The 21,493-nt window shown below is 37.8% G+C and overlaps 2 protein-coding genes across 3 annotated transcripts in view; one reads left to right on the top strand and one right to left on the bottom strand.

The window, feature by feature from the left end:
• The first annotated feature begins 1,024 nt into the window (after positions 1-1,024).
• On the top strand, positions 1,025-6,812 carry LOC114244738 (odorant receptor 2a). The gene is made up of 6 exons (XM_028176632.2): positions 1,025-1,132; positions 1,252-2,096; positions 2,821-2,920; positions 2,997-3,101; positions 3,996-4,154; positions 6,435-6,812. Exons 1-6 carry the CDS (start codon positions 1,124-1,126, stop codon positions 6,480-6,482), a joined length of 1,266 nt encoding a protein of 421 aa, XP_028032433.2. The 5' UTR covers positions 1,025-1,123; the 3' UTR covers positions 6,483-6,812.
• The window catches only part of LOC114244737 (glutamyl aminopeptidase), a 29,364-nt gene continuing 14,451 nt past the window's right edge, over positions 6,581-21,493 (bottom strand). For both annotated transcript variants that reach the window (XM_089731703.1, XM_028176628.2), the window contains 14 exons: positions 21,141-21,417; positions 20,627-20,797; positions 20,329-20,426; positions 19,848-19,982; positions 18,380-18,546; positions 17,528-17,671; positions 15,630-15,715; positions 14,917-15,047; positions 13,549-13,749; positions 12,797-12,873; positions 12,178-12,335; positions 8,792-8,921; positions 7,739-7,961; positions 6,581-7,395 (listed from right to left, as the gene is read on the bottom strand). In XM_089731703.1, the coding sequence (XP_089587829.1) occupies positions 7,249-7,395; positions 7,739-7,961; positions 8,792-8,921; positions 12,178-12,335; positions 12,797-12,873; positions 13,549-13,749; positions 14,917-15,047; positions 15,630-15,715; positions 17,528-17,671; positions 18,380-18,546; positions 19,848-19,982; positions 20,329-20,426; positions 20,627-20,797; positions 21,141-21,417 (2,145 nt within the window). In that variant the 3' untranslated portion in view covers positions 6,581-7,248. The remainder of the gene's footprint in view (positions 7,396-7,738; positions 7,962-8,791; positions 8,922-12,177; positions 12,336-12,796; positions 12,874-13,548; positions 13,750-14,916; positions 15,048-15,629; positions 15,716-17,527; positions 17,672-18,379; positions 18,547-19,847; positions 19,983-20,328; positions 20,427-20,626; positions 20,798-21,140; positions 21,418-21,493) is intronic.

Genomic DNA, 21,493 nt, shown 5'->3' with positions numbered 1-21,493 from the left:
TAAGGTTGCGGTGTGAAATGAATTCTGACTCGTTAGAGGTACGGATGTGGGTTTTTCAGTGAAAGGAGCTTTTAGTTGGATCAATCCGGCATGCGCCGGCTGCCACTCCCGACGCGTAGCTGGATGTCGACCAATTTCTCTTAATCAATAAAAAACCCTTAAAAAAATAAAATGAAACTTTAAAATCAGTTTTACAATTTGACCTACCAACTCAATATTGATAGTAAACAAACAAACATAATATGTTTCATTAATGTGAGAATACCTTCATGTGTCTATTTACAATTTTCTGTGGTAATTTTCTAGTTACACGAAAAGGGAGGGAGTGCTGTTGTGATTTGTAATGGCAAATATTAGAGTTGCAGCTAGACTGTTTTTTTTTTTTTTTTTTAAGTTTTTTAAATCAATAATTTAAAAATGTGAAAACTAGGCAATGTTTATTCTGATTATTTAATTTGGCCGTTTTTATATATCTCTATATTACAATAATTTTAATTTTAATAAGAACGGCATTGATTTTGAAATTATTTTGTGTGTTTTATCGAATAGTTATCAAAAACTTTTCATAATTATTGTACTTTTTAAGTAACTTACGAAGTTAGTAAATAATCACGTAATTGACATACCAAATTATACTTGTTGCAGGGAAACTGAAATTGTAGTACTCATTTGAGTGATACTCATGGTACTCATTTAACTGATAAATACTGCGCCCTATGTGGCTGCCTCGTAATTATGCATTAAAATTTAATGGATAGCATAATCTTTATTTCCAACAAGCATTATTTATACTAATTCAAGGTTCAATACAGTAAATCAAGAACATATCGAAAATAATTTAAAAGTCAAGTGCGAACTCCTGTAGAAGCCTCAGAATACTTTCGCAAGATGTGATGAGTAACATGTCATAATTGGACATAGCTAATATCATAAATATAAATTAAAAATTAATAAAAGATTTTTCAAATCGATAATTAATTTTGAAGTTTTACTGCGACATGAAAGTAAATTGAATGGCAATAAATACAGAGGAATATAGTCAGAAACCCAATACTTATCGTTGGAAATAAAGCTGAGTCTTACTCATTGTTTCTATTCTATTATAAACATAAGTTACTCGGTGATGTCTCAGGTAGGTACCAAAAGAATCCGATCACCTGTTTGTTTCTAAGTCGTTGTGCCAGTTATGTGACAGAATTTGCCGTTTTTTGAATTAACGAAAAGGTAAAAAGTGATATATAACTTTTTCAGTTTCGAAAAAGCTTAAGAGGTAGCCATGAAGAGTCTAGAGCAAATTTTAAAGCCAAAAATGTCCGATTTTTAATAAACACCCACATTTTACACTGCGGTCTTCGCTTTAACGAAACCAACTGTCACACCCACTACATAGCGAAGGTCGCTATATTCTGTTTCATTGTAACCTACATGTTACAAGTAATGGAGCTGTATTGGTCCAAAGGCGACCAGGAGAAGTTATTTGAATGTTTCAGCATCTTATCATTTTGTGGAATGGGTGTCATGAAGTTAGTCATTCTTCGTGTATACCACCAACGTTGGCGATTCCTTTTAAACCAAGTATCCATCTTGGAAAACCGTCATTTAGATCCTGGACCATTAAGCTACGATTCCGACAATGATAATGACGATAATGAAATAGTTACATTTATTACGAAATACACGGATAAGTTTAAGAGAACTTCTTCGATTTTAATAAAGATGTACGCTTCGACTTTGGTAATTTACGTTCTATCGCCATTCGTTGAATACATTTTTCGTCAATTTCGTGGAGACTTGAATATTGCGTACCCACACATCTTACCTGCCTGGACACCGTTGGATGAGTTTAGTGTCACTGGATACCTGATCATGGTTTCGTTTGAAACAGTTGCATGTATTTACTGTGTATTCGTACACGTGGCTTTTGATTTGACTTGCGTGGGATTAATGATATTCGCTTGTGGTCAATTTTATTTACTCCGCTATCGCAGCGAACGTATCGGTGGAAAAGGGAGAATATGCAGACTTTTTAAATCGACAGAGGTTCGAGCTCACTACAGAATTGTGTTTTGTCATGGCATCCACGTTTTACTAGTGCAGTGAGTATATAATTGGGATTATTTTTTTCTTTTTTTCATAAAACCGCATAGGTAATGTCGTCTAAAATACGCCCGGAGCACTCGTAACAATCGTTCCTGCTATACCAGTATTCAAAGTGAGTGTGTGCTCAACGGCTTTCGTACCCTCCACAACCAAAGAAAAATAATGCGGTGAACAAAATATAAATAAAAAAAATAATGCTTATAAATTTTCCAAAGTACTGTTGCTAGAACACGTTGTATGTCCATCGGGTGGGTATTATCTAACCATATTTGAAACAAAGCAGCGACACGATCCAGTTTGAAGCGTGAGGCAGCCGTTAAGCAATACAGTACAGATTTCGACCTCATATCTCAAGGTAGGTTGTACTGGTGGTAGGGCGCCTTGTGAGTCCAAGGTAGGTACCACCTCCCTGCCTATTTCTGCCATGAAGCAGTTATGCGTTTCGTATTGAAAGGTGAGGCAGCCGTTGTCTATAAAAACGGAGACTTTGAACTCATGTATAAAGGTGGATGGCAGCATTAACTTAGTTGATGTCTGTGGGCTCCGGTAACCACTTAACATCAGATAGGCCGTGAACTCGTCAACCCAACGTAGCAATACAAAAAGGCTCTCACGTTGTGATGAACATATATGGGCCCAGGTAACCACATAGCACCAGATGAGCTATAAGCACTTTCAATAAAAACCTTTATCGATTAACTAATCTGAATTTATTTATAGGCTAATAGAAGAACTTGACAGGTTGATAAAACATATCCTGGGTGTATACTTTTTTTTGGCTACTCTGACTTTATGTTCAGTGGCGGTTCGATTGAAAACGGTGAGTGAATTGTCGTTATCTTTCCCATACATACATCCGTACCTAGAGTGAATAAAATTTTCTTCGGTGTTTTCAGGAGGATATGAGTATTACACAGCTTGTAAACTTACTGCAATATATGTGCGGTACCCTGACGCAATTATTTTTGTATTGCAAATACGGCGACTCGGTTTACAATGAGGTGAATAATTAGTTAAATTATTTAAGCTTCATTAATTTTTTAATTTAATTTGTTCAAAGTCAATATTCTTTTTCCCTTTATTGATGCACAAAGCAAATTACAACCATAGAAATTGTAAGTTAAAATATTTAATATAACAATCTGGATTACAATTCAAAACAATTACAACAACTGAACAGATGCTTAAATACCTTGTGTACACACATACACACATAACCGCACACGAACACACACATAACAGCACACACCCACACACAACAGCACACACCCACACACAACAGCACACACCCACACACAACAGCACACACACACACACACTATGCTATGTTAATAATATGTAGTATACCCTTCGATCAATAATTGATCGAAGAGTACACCTCAATATCCCGTATGCTGTATGTTTTTCACAATTTTTGTAGATAAAACGGTTCCTTCTTCGGCAGAGATAGCTTTTAGCGCTAAGACCGCCTATTATACAATTATACCTACCTGCCTATTGACTGTTTTTAAATGTTAATTGTGTTTTGATGTGCAATAAAATATGTATATTCTCTTTAATTTTTGCTAGGCTAATACTTTTTAGATAAATCAAGCTTTTAGCCTAGGACACTAGTAAGAGTAATAGATCTATCTATCTAGTTAGATGTAGATAGTAATCTACATCTAGTTAGATGACAATAGTATCCCTAAATAGGAATTTTTATTGCATATAAAGATGAATGAGCTCACGGCCACCTGATGTTAAGTACCCATTGATATCACAAAGCGAATGCAATTAAATTATGCAGTATTTATGTAAATTCAACGTCAAACATTTTTTACGGGTTTACTTTTAATTGCAAAATCTATATATACATTTTTCATAAATATAATGAGATAATATGTTACATATAGAGTTCAGTGAACATGGGCGAAGGTCCGTTTGCCGCTGCCATTTGGGTTCTCAGTCCAAAGATTCGTCGAGAGCTTGTGATATTAGGAGCGGGAATGATGCGACCCCACCGCTTACATGCTGGCCCCTTCAACTCTCTGGACTTGCCTTCTTTTATACAGGTATGTGTACTATGGTCGTGGATCTACGTTAACTTTAATTCATCATTATCATCATCTTAGCCTGTCTACTATCCACTGCTGCTCTGAGGAATTGTTTGAGATGATCCCCTCATCTCATTTTTATCATCGCACCTCCCGCCATCGGAGCAGAGTTCGTCCATATTATCGGGAACCGCTGCGTTCATCGACAGTGCGTTTCCAGAGGTTTTTCTTGCCACGCACCATCCGGCTATGGAATGAGCTCCCCTCCACGGTGTTTCCCGAGCGCTATGATATGTCCTTCTTCAAACGAGGCTTGTGGAGAGTATTAAGCGGTAGGCAGCGGCTTGGCTCTGCCCCTGGCATTGCTGAAGTCCATGGGCGACGGTAACCACTCACCATCAGGTGGGCCGTATGCTCGTCTGCCTACAAGAGCAATAAAAATATATAAAAAGAGCATAGGCTTCTCCAACTGATATCCAGTGCGGCCGGTCCGTTGTCACCTGCATCCAACGTGACCCAGCGATTTTCACCAGGTCGTCGGTCCATCTGGTAGGTGGCCGTCCCATACTGCGCTTGCGAGTACGTGGTCTCCACTCAAAAATCTTTCTGCCCCAACATTAATTACCTAACTTTAATTACCAAATATAAAAACATCGCTTTATCCACTAATTATGTAAACGCTGTTGAAGAAAGTTGAGTTAAAAACATTTAGAAAACAACAATTAAGATGGTGATATTGAAAATCTTTGAAATTTATCATTTATTGTTGCATACGATAAAACCACTGATAAAGCAGTGGACCTACTTCTTTAGGGAGAGTACTCCGCAGCCTCTTCAAACTCTGCCGCCTCTTTTTCAGTGACCTGAAATTGGAATCTAAACACTAAGCTAATCTTTGGTTTCCGGTAATAAATAAGACATCGCAAGACGCAAGGTCAGGGCTATATGGCAGATGAGTCAACAGTATTAATTCAGGAGATTTCAAAAAATCTGTTGTACTTCTGGCCAAGTTTTCTCACGGGTTGTATTGGTGAATGAGAATCCTAGTGCAGGACACTGCTCTCGAACTCTTTCCAAAACAGTTGACAACCAAATATTGTTATAGTATACTGCTCGGAAGCGACCCTTTATTCACAACAATCGTGACAAGGTAGCCAATCCGTCCACGTAATGACACAGTAATCTTTTTCCCCACGTTCTGTCCTATTTTCACTTTTGTTGACAATTGTTCAGAAGGAAAGGCCCACTTCTTCTTCTTCATCGTTCCCTCACTGCTGAGGATTGCGACCACATTTGATTTTCCTCCACAGCGTTCGATCATGGGTGGCATGGACCACATGGTATAGACTACCAATAACCGCTTCCTTAACCAGATCTGACCATCTGGCTGGCGTTCTGCCCACAGCGCGCTTGCACTCTATGCTACCCGAAATCATGAGCTTCTCTAATTCATGTCAGGGAGACCGCATGATATATCCCAAGAAGCTCATAGCACGTTTCCGGCAGATGGCAGACAGCCTTTTTAATACGCTTCTATTAGCTTCAGACTTATGTATGTTAGTATGTAACGGAATCTTTGAACATGATTTTGACCCCCTTCAAAACGTAGGATTAACTCGAAATTTGGTATACTTCTTCAGGACCGATGACAATTCAATATTTAAAAAAAATTGTGTTACTCTCGTATTGAACATTTATTCATTTTATTTTTAATTTAATCTTCTAATAGCGTTGTTATGACAAATTAAATAGGTTGAAATTTTTCTCCCTATTAGGGCTATTAATAGACTCAGAAGTAAATAATTATTAAGAGAAAGTAATCAAGCCTATTTATGTTTTTCTCGAAATTATAATTTATTGCATGCCGCTATGTCGTACTTCGTCATGAAATTGGCTTGTAAACAGGAGTTAAGTATTTTCTTAGAACCACTTCTTTTTTCCTACTTATTGCTAGTAATCTTGAGATGTTATGCTAGCTTCACCGGACGTGTAGGCGTGCTTACGGGGCTCAGCCTAGGACTTTGGTAACACCTACCCTAGCAAGAGCAGCGCTTTGCTGAATCTACCACCAAATCGGAATCGCGACCCACTGAGATAGTCCGGCGAGAAACGCAGTGGGCTGTTAGAACTCCGGGAATCGAAACTCGGCATTACATCTTGCATAGTTTTACGCGTCTTAGGTTTAGCCGTCTTACATAGTTTTAGATCGGACACTTAAATTGCTAATGCTATAATAGAATAATAGAAAATCAATTATGCTATTTTGTATAATTCTAAATGTTCATGTTTATTTTGCAGATAGTACGAGCTGCTTACAGCGTATATGCTGTTTTCGGACAGAAATAATTAGCGTAAAAAAAATTATACATGAAATTTCAAGTAAAATGTAGTTCATGTTTAGTCGTATAGAATATTTTCGTAGATTCTGGACTAATAAAACACTATTAAAAATATATACACAATATATTTGTTTTTCGTACATAATAAATCTACGACTCAACTTCCCTGTTTGTTGTTGTTATTAAGTTATGTAAAAGAAATCAAAATTGATTAAAATTATGGTGTACAATTACAATTCAATTCATGCACGAGCGTTACTATTTTTGTCGTAATTTATATAGAGTTTAAGATTATTTTTCAGACCAGGTATGTAAAGAAAGCGGTTTTTTTTTATAATGAATACAAGTGTACAAGAAAAAGGCTAAATGAAAATTTTTAGTTTGTCTATTTTTCGGATAGCACGCAATGTGATGCAACTAAAACTAAGGTTATTGCCCCGGGGTAGCTTCTGCCTTCGCTATAGATTGCTGCTTCACGAAACATATCATCACAATACGCCGTAATGAAATAAATTTAAAATATATTATGTTATGTCAATACATACGTTATTTATTTTTCGGCATTCAAAAACATTGTATAGGTATACTGTCAGGTAGGGTATACTGTCATGAAATATAGCCATATATTGAAATGACTATGAGTTATGAGTTTTAGTGCATCAGATCACCATTACAATGGACCGACCAAATAAAGGCAGCTCTAAACGACTGAGAAGAAGAATGAGTTTTGAAGTAGATCGCTTACAATAGAGATGCATTAAGATGAAAACATTTCAAGAACGACGTTTCTCCAGCCAGGCTGCGACAGACGCTCGGTGCTTCTGAGACCACTTGATGTTGTTGTGAACTGTTTCTAGAGCACGTTTTCTTGAGGCCTCGCCAGCACCAGCTTCTGGATATTGAGCGAAGAATGCTTCCATCTGTCAAAAGTGACAAACGAGACTTTTATTACCGGTGGTAGGACCACTTGTGAGTCCGAGCGGGTAGGTACCACCACCCTGCCTATTTCCGCCGTGAAGCAGTAATGCGTTTCGGTTTGAAGGGTGGGGCAGCCGTTGTAGCTACACTTGAGACTTTAGAACTTATATCTCGAGGTGGGTGGCGCATTTACGTTGTAGATGTATATGGGATCCAGCAACCACTTAACACCAGTGGGCTGTGAAAAAAAGTACGAACATCCTTATCGTACGTTTTGTTCGAGATGACGTAGATGAAAAAAGTGTAACAAAGTGAATTTTTTTTTTATTGTATTCGTAAACTCACCTCGTTTAGTTTTTGCTGTGTGCTAAATGATTTCGTGATGCTGGTAATGAGGCCGCCCAAGTAACGGCTGTTCAACGTGAATCGTTCGACTAGCTGGGGCCATCGCGTCCTCACGTCGTCCCAAACCAGACCGGTGCCGGTAGGGTTGTCGCTGACGTCCGCTAAAACATTTAAGTAATCCTGGCTCCGAATGTTCGCTTCGTCCCAAGACAGCTCCATGTATCTGTAATTACGATAACATAAAAATAAAACGTTAAAGGTTCACAGAACGACACTACACTACACATCTTTCGGATATTCATCCAAGGACAATATGCAAGGTCACCTCTAGCTGTTGCTACAATATTGACTCAATTAATGAATTCAAATCATCTAACTTGTGCCCTTATTCGTAGTAATAGTATTCGGTCTGTCTGGTAACTTCTCCCTCCCAAGTACTTCCAACACCCTTTCTAGAGTTCGACCTTAGAGGAGCGATGTTATAGTAAAACTTTAGATTCTACTATATTTTTGAGATAATACAATTTAGGGTAAACTGTGCACTAATTGTCACTCAAATATTCTTGTATAATAAATGACACTGAAACAGAATTACTGGCAATGTCAATACGGTATGATGATTAGCACTAAAAAAAATACGACCCACTGCGTTTCTCATCGGATATTCTCAATGGGTCGCGATTCCAATCCGGTGGGAGATTCTGCGAAGCACTGCTACTAGGGCTAGTGTTAGCATTTCTCTCAGGTTGAGCTTGTGAGCTCTCCTACCCATCCGGGCGTAGCTGGAATAGCCCCTTAGGCTACCAACGATTGAGTAGAAAAAAAATACAAAAAAAACCTACTATTCTCAATTTGGTTTTCTTCGAAATTGTAAATAACTTCAATTTTCTGGTAATACCATTAAGGTTTTTCGTTTACCTTATTTATTGCAATAAGATCATCGATACACTAATATATTATTTCCGATTTTGAGTTACTAATAACAATACAGATTATATCCTATATTTGCATACATGATTTGTGTTTATTAATTCGTAAATAAATACTACGGACCTTTTTAAGATGTTCGCGTCACGAGACGCCGATAGGGCGCTTCGAATTTTCGTCGCTTCGAGGACGTCCGTCTGATTTAAATAGATCTCCCACAACTTATCCCATTCTTGCTGAGTGGCCGATCTCATTCCTGTAATATCATAAATTGTTGATTTTTCTTGCATTCAACGAGCAAATTGATAACTTCGTTTTGAACAAAATTCTTCCGTTACTAATCTAATGTAGATACTACAGAGAAGTAAAGGACAAACCCGAAATCCATACAAACTTGGGCCTGGCGTTACAGTGCTAGAATTTGGGCATAAGTTACAATACCTAAGAAGGTTTCATGAGCCCAATTTTCAGGTCTCCCAGCAATGGCCAAATTGGTAAAATCAGACAATGTTTACATTTTAGGTTATGTTTATTGTTCGAGATATTTTAATAAAAACGATATTTTTGAGGCTATTTCCTACTAAAGATAAGTAATTTTTTACGAAACCTGTTGCAGCAACAGGTTGCTTTAAAATAAAAATGGAACCTGTTACGAGAAATCGCGCGTTAGGTTGTTTACGAAAACGAACGAAAGCCAAAAATTAAAAGCAACGTAATGCGAAACGCGCTGCGCACGAAATGATTTTTTTAAGGGATTTTATGACCTGGTAACTAAGACCTTTAGGTCAGTCTTATTTTAATTTTAATGAAAACTTTTTTATATGAAAAACTATATTTATATGATAACTTTTTGACATCTACGACGTAAATGCGCCACCCACCTTGAGATATAAGTTCTAAGGTCTCAGTATAGTTACAACGGCTGCCCCGCCCTTCAAACTGAAACGCATTACTGCTTTACGGCAAAAATAGGCGGGTGGGAGGCGCGGACTCACAAGAGATCCTACCACCAGTAAAATTATTAATATAACTACACCATAGAAAAACTCAAAGTACCAAATCGACCTTTTCATGTTATATTTAAGATTGCCAGATGAAAATATTTTGAATTGCCGCAGTTGCCGACATGATTTCGTGTCATAACTAAATGGCACAGTTATTTATTTCTTTTAATTATTTTTGTTAGTAGATTTTGGTGCTTTACGTTACGTTATTCAATGAGATTAAGTTTATAGTCTGGCCAGCGAATCATGGCACAACTAAATAGCGGCAATCCAAAATATCTTCAGTTGGCAACATTAAAGATAACATAACACGATTTGATACATTTGTGTTTTTCTATGGCATAGTCACATTAATATAAAAATGCAAAACTACCCTTTCATGCTATATTTGATGTTGTCAGTTGTAGATATTTTGAATTGCCGCCATTGTAAGTAGTTGTGTCACGATTCGATGGCCATACTCTATTTACATTGATTAAAATACCTATAAAAACAGTCATTTATCCTAAAGCAAAAGAGTATTAATTATTTTTTACACCCGATTTCCACTAAATCGATCATATTTTATGGATGCTCTAATTCTAATCCGCGCGTTTGTGGAGCTAGTTACGTATATTGAAATAAGTATTGAAAATGTTTACAAAGATTGTTTAAAACAAAAAATTGAATATAACTTATTTTCTACACTTGGCCATTGTCAATGAAGCTAAGATTTCAATAGGTTAATCAAGCAAAATAGACGAATTTTTTGGTACATATCCCATTCGTGTAACGCTTAGGCCCAAAATGGGGTTTCTCCTTTACGTAATGATTATTTGAAAAAAAAAAAAATAACTATTTTGAATACATGTCTCCAAAGCTCAAGGATTTCGAGAAGATAATAAACTACACACTAAGACTAAACTGTTTAAAGCAACATTTTCAAACAATAGATCTCACCTTACCGATGTCAAATATTATTTATGCACGAAATGTTTTTTTTTTTTTTTTTTTTTTTTTTTTTTTTTTTTTTTTTTTTTTTTTTTTTTTTTTTTTTTTTTTTTTTGTCAGGAGGAAATCGCCGGACTTCCGCCCTTCACTGGGGATGAAGGGCGGGGCATGTCGGAGTCGAACCGACTAAAACCTCCTGTCTCTCAACAACCAACGTCCAAACCTCGCATGAGACAAAACTCATGAAAAGGCAAAGGGGGGAAAGTGAAGCGTTTAGTGCGGAGCACATCTCTCCCATCACCCTCCCCCTCGGGACGCCGGACTGGCGGTCGTCGGCGCCACGACCACCAGCCCTCTCGGTCGGCAGGCTATCCGAAGCCCGCCTAGATGGCGCCGGTTTGAATGGTCTATCCTACGGAATACCCCGCTGGGTCAGAACCAGCGTGGGTTGAGGATAGCCGGCCTTCCATCACCCGGATGCTCATGCATAAAACGCGTGCAGAGCAGCTTGCACGTCGTCTTCTTAGGCCCCCTTCGCCGGTCCCCAGGCCGACATGTGAGGGGACCCGAAACACTTAGAGGGCCAGGGCTTGGGCGATATCCGCCTCCCTGGCCCCCGCTCGACGGCGGCGGGCCTGTGCGTCTCTCACGCGCCCCGCCGCCTCCTTCTGCGAGATGGTGCACTCGCAGAAGTCGAGCATCGCCTTCCACGACTCGTCGTCACCGAGCATCGATGCCACAACACTCGGCAACGACAAGTCGTTTCCTATTTTTGCGACGAGGACACGGCGCCACCCCTCCCATGCGGGGCAGGCGACGAGCGTGTGCTCCGCCGTGTCCAAGTCGCAACCACAATGGTGGCACTCTGCCGTCGGCTCGGCTCGGATCCGGTGCAGGAACTCACCGAAGCAACCATGCCCAGTGAGCACCTGCGTGAGCCGGAAAGTGAGGCGTCCTCTGTCACGATTCACCCAGTTCACAAGAACCGGGCGAATCGCCTCGACGGTCCTACGACCAGCCGAAGGATCGGCCAGCCGTCTAGACCATGACTCCAGTACGGACCGCCGAGATTGGGCCCTCCGCGCTCTGACCACACTGGGGCTGGGACGCGCCACGCCCCGTACACGAAGGTCAGCCCGCCACTGATAGTCAGCAGCGAGCGCCTCCGCCTCCAGGACCCAAGGCGGCGTCCCAGCCAGTACACACGCCGCCTCGAAAGAGATGGTGCGATAACCACGGATGACCCTGACCGCGATGGATGCACGAAATGTAACATAATAAGAATCTGCTAATACGCCAGGTCGACGACCTCTTACAATGCGGAAGATGACTTCACTTTACATTGCGAGTTCGCGAAATACGAATATTCTAAAACTTACGCTCCGTATAGTGCAATCTAGTATACAATGTAACAAAAATAAACAATTTCTCTTTATCGAAATTCATATCGTTGCATAATAAAAATGACACTATATTATAAGTGTGATTCAAGTGGAAGATCTCTATAGTTTAAAGTACAATGCTTCGTTTAGTTAGAACTAGTACTACCATAATATTATGTTAATGGCAAATATTTACCATAATAATAAACAAAGTCCCGCAAATCTGGTTCGACCACAACGGCATCGGGAGTACCGTGACCGTTCAGCCAACTCAAGAACAAATTTCTTACTTTATCTTCGGCGTCTGGCAATTGGTAACGAGTTGCTAGAGTCAGTATCCTTGCTCGAAGTAGCCTATAAAACATGCTTCCATTAAAATACCGTTTTTTTTAGCGACAAAGGGAACATCTTCCACTAAGCCAATGATATTACTCGGTAGACTGACAGTCCGAATATAATTGTGCGTAATTCGTTTTTATGTAAGTTTATCTTGAATATGTGATATGACGCAAAATCGAAAGAAGGTTTTAAAATAATATACGTGTTCCAAGTTCAAAATAATTAAAAAGTTGAAAAAAAAAAGTTTTTTATGTAACAGTATTTATAGCCAGACGAGTTATATTATATATCACAAAATTATTTCCACTTGAACGCACCTTGAAATGTGAGCTTGTTTAATGATTGGTCCCACCTATCAAATAGGAAAGCAGGACTGCTTCGTGACAGATGTAGCAGTATGGTACCTACCCGCGCGGACTGACAATACGCCCTATCAGTACAACCCAGTAACAAGGTTTCATTAAAAAACATCTTACCTTTCAATAACTCCAATATTAACCTTTTCCCAACTTTGTTTCTCGTACACAGGTTTCACTAGGCCATGGATATAGCTCTGCGAAACAATCGTATTTGATTTCTTTAACATTTAATTTATAAACTTAGTGAGGCCTGTGTGCTTGTAATGTGAGTTTTTAACGTTCTCGATAGCGTAAAAGTTAACTCAAATTTGTATGGAGTCGGAACAGCGCCCCTAGCGGCAAACGCAGACAAACGGACACATGAGCTCTAAGTCTCTCGACGGTACAGTGATTGCACAAATTACAATCAGTTGCGGATTTAATTTTTATTTTACACTTCATTGTTCCTTCATGGTGAAAGTCATTCATCCAACATGGTGAAAGTCATTCATGTAACTATAATTGAGACCTTAGAACTTATATCTCAAGGTGGGTGGCGCATTTACATCGCAATGTCTATGGGCTCCAGTAACCACTTAACACCAGGTGGGCTGTGAGCTCGTCCACCCATCTAAGCAATAATTTTTTTATATCCAAATACATGGATGGTATTTAGTTAGAACGATTGATACTTGAATGCGGGATTGAAACATCGTCCCAGATGCATCGTTCGATACGAGTACACTGAGCCTCTTATCTTTTAGGCCACGACTTCAGGCCCAAAAGATAGATCATAACTATTAAATCGGGTACCCACCATACAGATATAAAATTAAAACAAAAGTATTTTCATGTACTAACCTGTACACATTTTTTTAAATATAACTTACCTTAAGGTCATCGTACGCTGGTGTGTTCAGCAATCTTCTGGCTAAGTCTCCGAATATTGATACGGCGGTCGTCCAAGGCACTTCATCATCCTCCACAGTGAGATACGTTGTGAGATCCAACGCTATATTGTAAGGCAACGAGCCGGCTTCGGCGAGGGCAAACGCGTCATCCAATAAATGCGCTCGATCTGATATTGTTAACTGTACATATGACAATAAAAAATTGTATCGTATATGTATACGGGCGCAAACCGCCATTATTGGCAATAATTAACATAATTTGTAGTTTAGTTTATTATTATTTATTTGTTATTAGTAATATGAAACTGTTATTCTACCATATTTAATATTTAGCACTGTTTTGAAGTGAAAATATTCTGAAGATTTTAATGTTTAATTTATAACAAATACAAAATACTCAAATATTAATAATAAGCATGAATAATAATAATAAATTATGTTTATAATTAATATAAAAACTTTAAGTATTTTAACTGTTTGTACAAATCATGTTGTTGGCGCCATCTATTATCAGACTGGATAATGATAAATTTCGTATAGATTAATTAAAAGTAAGTAATTTAAATAAAATAAATTCATGTCAGAGTCATGTAAAATTTACTAAAATAATTATTGTAAATAAAAACTACATTTCATGAATTCACGCCATTTATGCCGTCTCTATGGGCTGCGATAACCACTAAACACCAGTCGTGAACTAGTCGGCCTACCTAAGGACAAAATAATGTTTGTAAGTTACTTGTAAGTTGATAGACAACATCATTTTAGATATTTCCTGGAATCATTGTATGTATACCTACATTTCAAATTAAGGTTAAAGAAATGGAAGTCAGTTAATGTAACTTGCACGTGCAAAGCTTCTGGCTTCTGTAGTGTCTAAATAGTTGCACGACATAATGTCGAATAGAGTCTCTTTATTAGATAATTCCGGTTAAGAACACCAAATATGCAAAATCATTTTTACATTACTCTCAATTGTACAATTTTTTTTTAAATACACCACCGACACAACAACCGGACGCGTTATAAAAACATTGATTTTTTTATATAATGAACCACCATCATGACGACTCAGTGAAACATATATGTTGTTTAGGGTACAAAGGCTACTTATAAATAGAAAATCTGTGTTAGCTCAACGCATTATAATAAATGTTTAAATATAAAAATGTTTTTTTAATTAAAATGTTAAAATATAAATTCTCATATTGAAATGTTTTTTCAACACGCTGTATAACAAAACTGCATTAGTGTCAGTATTGCGAAATATCCTGCATTATTTGAACAAACAGTAATGATAAGTGAAACGTCTTCACGTGCATGCATAGAAAAACGTTTTCAATTTACCTCTTTCGATTTAGCGTTTAACTCTAGTATAAGATTTTGCCACATCTGATCGGCATAATGAACTCTATAATAACCAATTTGATTGTTATTAATTTTCAGCCAGCTGATATTGTCATCAAGATTCAGTGTTACTGAAAAATAGACACGATAATTATTTTTAATTATTTAGAGATTCTTTATGTTTTTTTTTATAATTGAGGGATTACTGGTTATCCAGTTTCACAGGGACAGGTGGCCGAGCAAGGGCACAGCCAGGAGGGACGGGATTTGCTAACAGCTACCCGAGCGCCTCTAAGGAAGTCCTAACAACACAAGAATAGCTGCTTCGTGAATGAATCTACTACCGGGTCGGAATCGCGACCCACTGCGAAGATCCGGCGAGAAACTAAACTGGCAGATATTTAGGTTAGGTTGCAACGCCACTGTACCGTGAATGTTTTTTTCTAATTAGATGGCTGGACTATCTTACGGCCCATCTCATGTTAAGTGTTTAGCGGAGCCCAAAGACATAAACAAAGTAAATGCCACTTACTTTTATAGTAATAAGTGCTACCCCTTCAAATTGGGCGGGCTCACAAGACGCGCTACCACTCATAATGTTGCACACACCTCCAGACATGAGACGAAGATTTACAATACGTTTTATACCTAAATAGGCTAAGTAACTCGTCTATCATTGATAAAACTAGTTTGTTAATAAATAAATATCTCACCGCTCTCTGCCGTATCGGGGAACCAAATAACTCTGCCGCAATCCCCTTTATTTGTCTTGTAAGTTATCGGCACGTACCAGCGGTAACTATGATCACACAAACACAATTAACGATTTTATTCACGCCTTAAAGTTTATTAGTCGAGTAAATCGATCGATATCTCTGTTGTTTCCACACTGTCAACAGTCAAAACGAAAGAGGCTTTAATACTTAGTGTTTACCGGTTACGCCGATGCAGCCTCTCAAGGCTGACAGATTAAGTAGGAAAAAAAAATTTCACCACAACAATGGTACCAAGTGGTCCTCGAAGCCAATACCGTGAATATAGTAGACGTCGATCTTAAAACGTGACCTTTAACCCTCTGACTGCCGTATAGGTCACCGGTGCCCTGCGTGGCGCACTGAAGTAATTATGTCCATTTCTGTTACTAAGGCACCTGGGTTGCCTTCTTTTGTAGGTTAATGTATGTTTTAGTTTTTTAGGTTTCTTAGAAATAGATCATTCTCAGTATCTTCGGATTCATCTTTGCCAAAGTCTACTGGATATTCCGGCGTCTTAACAAGATCAAAGAGAGAAATCAACATAATTAGTTCAGTGCGCCACATAGTGCACCGGTGAACTGCACGGCAGTCGAAGGTTTAATTCTCAATTGTTTTTATAATCATGCCTGTCATGAATCCCAAGCCGGAACATTTGATCATGTGGCACCAGTAATTACGCACATTTTTTTATTGCTCTTGTAGGCAGACAAGCATACGGCTCACCCGATGGTGAGTGGTTACCGTCGCCCATGGACTTCAGCAATGCCAGGGGCAGAGCCAGGCCGCTGCCTACCGACCTGCTGCCTACCTACATTTACAACGTGTCAGATGTATTTTGAAGTCGTCGTGGCCTAAAGGATAAGACGTCTGGTGCATTCGTATCGAGCAATGCACCGGTGTTCGAATCTCGCTGGCGGGTACCAATTTTTCTAATGAAATACGTACTTAACAAATGTTCACGATTGACTTCCACGGTGAATGAATAACATCGTGTAATAAAAATCAAACCCGCAAAATTATAATTTGCGTAATTACTGGTGGTAGGACCTCTTGTGAGTCCGCACGGGTAGGTACCACCGCCCCGCCTATTTTTGCCGTGAAGCAGTAATGCGTTTCGGTTTGAAGGGTGGGGCAGCCGTTGTGACTATACTCAGACCTTAGAACTATATCTCAAGGTGTGTGGAGCATTTACGTTGTAGATGTCTATGGGCTCCAGTAACCGCTTAACACCAGGTGGGCTGTGAGCTCGTCCACACATCTAAGCAATAAAAAATAAAAAAAGCAGGTAAAACCTCATGAGCAATATAAGTTCAAATACACCCTGTATATGATTGCAACAGGTTAGAAGGATATTATGTTTTGTTTTTCCGACATTAGGGGTGGTCGAATTATTTTTAATTTTTAAACGAGACTTCGAAATTCCGTCTTTTTAATATACTATGAAAAAATAAGTTGTTTCAAAATTTTTTGCGATTATAATATTCGATTTCTCCATCATTATTGGTTCGATTTGCGATTCCTTGTAGTGATTTTTAGTAGAATAGTTTCAAGTTTTTAGTTCAAATAAGTTTTACTTTAAGTCCCTATTTTATAATTGTAGATTTGACAATATATGTATTTTAAAAACTTAGAAAATTATTACGTACAAGGTAGCTTGTGTTCATACACAAGAACAAAAAACACACCTATTTACGAATTTTGATAAGAATTTTTCATTTCTATTCCAATAGCAATACGGTTTTACTTAATCGATTAACTTTTATGGAAATACTCAACTTAAATCGGTGATTTAGTTTAAAAAAAAAACTTAAAGCACCCAACCCTATTTCATAATGATTCTGTTAAGTAAAACTTACTTGAACTTCGAATCGTTCGTGTATTCTGCGTCAGGATCGAGCAAAAACCGTTTTTGAGTTACAACGTATGTGTTTGTTCCATTCCCCGGCTCAACGTTGAGTAGTGGATAACCCATTTGTTGTGTCCACGTATCCATGATGTGACTAAAACGTTATTTGAGTCGTTATTTATCAAGATCGATTATTCTTAAGTCTTTGAGTCCATTGACGGCACAATGTCAAGACCACCTTGAGAAATTAGATAGATGTCCCTTATACATTAGATTAATAGCCATAAACACGAGTATACATGTCATTTCTGATCCTGCCCATTCACTTTCGGCACTTTTAGGCATTCAAAGCACCGGACAGATTTCAACGTGCAACTTAATCCGCGGAGGAATCCACAATCCACTGAATTTCTCGCCGGATCTTTTCAACGGGTCGCAATTCCGACAGAGAAGCAATGCTCTTGCTAGGGCAGATGTTAGGAATTCTCTCAGGTTGAACCCCATATGCTCAAGGAGAACAAGAGCAATAATCATAGAAGTTAGGCAAGCATAAAACACTCTCAGCTCAATTATTTCTTATTTCTCTATTCTTTAATCTAACCATGACTGAAAACTGAAAGCTTTAAGGTATTCAGTTTAATTTTATGACATCAGAAATGATTGGTTTTAAATCACTTCTTGGCCGCTCACATTACCCTATACAGTGTCAATAATTATGAGTCTATGAATGCCGATGTTCATGAGAGACACTATCCACCAAATGAACCATACATTCGAAGGCAATAGAAAAACGCTAAGCAGAAACCAAACAAACATTTTTTTATTTATTTATGATGGTTCAAATTGTCATATCTAAACTTACGTCAGGCTTAAATCAGGATTTTCCTGTTTAAAGTAAACTCCAAGACAGGATAGTAAATCTTGAGTCACTGTATTACCGTACTGAAACTTTTTGAGGTAATCTGAAACGCCACGACGGAAGTTTTCTTCGCCAATGAAACCCTCCAACATTCTTAGTATGGACGCGCCCTGTGAATTAGCGGTTTCATAGTTTTGGTTTAGAAAAAACAAAAACGGTAGTCTGCAGTTAAACAATCAGTTCTTATTGTAGAAATTTCGATATTTGTACACTAATTTATTGCTTAAATAAATTGTTACCGGAACCTATAGACATCTCCAACGCAAATGCTGCCACCTACCTTGAGATACGAGTCTACGTCCCGATATATACAGTACGATATATACTAGCGACCCGCCCTCGCTTCGCTTCGGAAACATTAAAACACAAAAGAAACCAAAAAAAAAAAAGTAGCCTATGTTCATCAGGGACAATGTCGGCTTCTAATGGAAAAAGAATTTTTCAAATCGGTCCAGTAGTTTCGGAGCCTATTCGAAACAAACAAACAAACAAACAAATCTTTCCTCTTTATAATATTAAGTATAGATAGTATAGACAACGGTTGCCCAACCCTTCAAACCGAAATGCATTACTGCTTACATAGCAGAAATTGGCAGGGCGCTGGTAATTACGCAAATTATAATTTTTGCAGGTTTTATTTTTAATACAAGATGTTGTTATTCCTCGATAATGGAAAGCAATCGTGAACAGTTGTGAAGTACGTATTTCATTACAAAAAATAGTACGATTCGAACCCCGGCGCTGTCACATCGCTCGATGCTTATACACCGGGCGCCTTATCCTTTGGGCCAAGACAACTCCTTCAAAGTGTTCTGCTTTAATTCAATTTACCCTGTAAACTTTATCTTAGATTTCTATCTTGCCAATAACTTGACCATGCCATCAGGCGGGCCGTGTGCTCGTATGCAAAGGCTAAAAAGTATCCAAAGAAGTAACCGAATCACGTGGGAGGTCATCCATATGGTGGACTGACCAGATCGAGTTAGCTGTGCGCCAATCCTTAGTGGCTTGCAGAGAAAATCCTCAAGATTGGTCTTTTATGGTGACAAATAGCGGTATTACATACGGTAATTAACGGCATCTGACTGCACTAGCAGTTGACCCTGACTTTGCATTGAGCTCAATGACCGAGAATAACAAATAATTCTTCTTCCAACAATCTGCAAAGGTACATGTTTAGTAGTGAAAATTGAGAGACCTACATATTTCCATTAGTAGACAAGTCCACACTGAAGTTGATGATATGTCTATATTACTATTGCAGTAAATGAGAATTGAAATCAATGGTTAGTCTTTAAAATATCTCCAGTGAAAGTATAAAAGTTATACACACTTCTGGGCGCAATTAATTTTTTTTTTTTTTTTAAACCAATCATACTTAAATCCCTGGTTCTTGTAATAATATACTTACCTTATTGTATGAAATAGTGTCAAATATTGATGTTATCTGATCGGGTGTAGACACAGTTTGTACTATAGGATGACTTGAAAGTTTGGCATCGGTCACTAGTACAGGATGAACAGTTTTTGTTAAGAATTGATCCAACTGCAAATAAAACACTATCAGTTTTTTCACTAATGTATACCAAAAAACGGAAGATTGATATACTTGTGACAGTTAAAAATATGAGAAAATGGGTTGTGTAATTAGATAGACTTCCAATCCAAACGCGTGACTGCTTCGCACCAGAAATAGGCAGAGTAATAGTACCTGTGCAAGCTTACAATACGTTGAACGATTATTGGGGACATAATTAAATTAAAAAAAAAACTGGCTATTCATTTACAAATCAGGCTATCACATAAAACCAATTTCTTGATATTATCAATTTGTGTTTGAAACTATATAATTGCATTATAATAAAATTATTATTTATTAAAATACTATTTACCATGGCCCACGATGGTTCAATTGCATTCAATGATTTAACTTGCATGTAGGAAGCAAAACCTTCATTTAGCCATACTTCATCCCACCATTTCATTGTCACTGCAAGATTAGTTGAAAAATATTTATTTTATTCAGAAAACTGGGGCAATTATCACAGGACAATGACCGATGAGCATGATATTTGATATCATAATAATAACATTGTTCCTTTATTTTTATTGGTAAAATTATTATACCGTAGGCCCATATATTATACATCAATAGCATCTTTTGTAAAATAATCTAATCCGTAGTTTTACCTAAATTTCCAAACCACATGTGAGCCAGTTCATGAGCTATAGTGTTAGCAATACTGATCTTATTTTTAACAGAAGCAGTAGCCTCATCAACCAGAAATGATGTTTCTCTATATGTTATAAGACCCCAGTGCTCAGTGGCTCCAGAAATGTAGTCAGGTATTGCAATCATATCTGAAAAAAATAGTAAACAGTGTGATGAATAAATTTCTAAGTGAACAATAATCCTCGTGTGTAAATTAAAAAAATGTTTATCATGCATAACATCTCATACTTTGTAAAAGTCAGAAACTGACCAATTGATTATAATCAATGGCAATATGTATTTTGAATAATAGTGCACCCTAAATTTTTTTTTTTAATTTTTTTTATTTTTTTTTATTGCCCTTGTAGGCACACGAGCATACGGCCCACCTGATGGTGAGTGGTTACCGTCGCCCATGGACTTCAGCAATGCCAGGGGCAGAGCCAAGCCGCTGCCTACCGCTAAAGCTAAAATAAAACATATTTTTGTTACCTAATTTTGGCAAGGGAAATTCTACATCATAATATCTTATGTAAAATTCAGTAGCTCTCTTCCCAATGTCTTGAGCAAAATCAATCTTATGAAGTTCATTTTTTTGAGCAAAAGATCTAAGTTTGAAGGTATTTCCGATACCAGAAGTATTAATTTCGACATCCTTATATCCAAAATCGCATACAACAAAACAAGCCAGATATGTCGACATTGGGACGCTGGTCGCAAATTTGACAGTTTCTAAATTAGATGATGGGTCCTGTGTCACTGATATTTCCTGAAAAATCACAAAGCTTGAATGAATAAAACACTTCTTTTAATAAAAAAAAAAAGTTAAAACGAATAAAATGCCT

The sequence above is a fragment of the Bombyx mandarina genome, chromosome 12 (assembly GCF_030267445.1).
Source record: "Bombyx mandarina strain Sakado chromosome 12, ASM3026744v2".
In the NCBI taxonomy this organism is placed as follows: Eukaryota; Metazoa; Arthropoda; class Insecta; order Lepidoptera; family Bombycidae; genus Bombyx; species Bombyx mandarina.
Note: the sequence above shows the minus strand (reverse complement) of the source record. Positions and strands in the feature narration are given on the sequence as shown.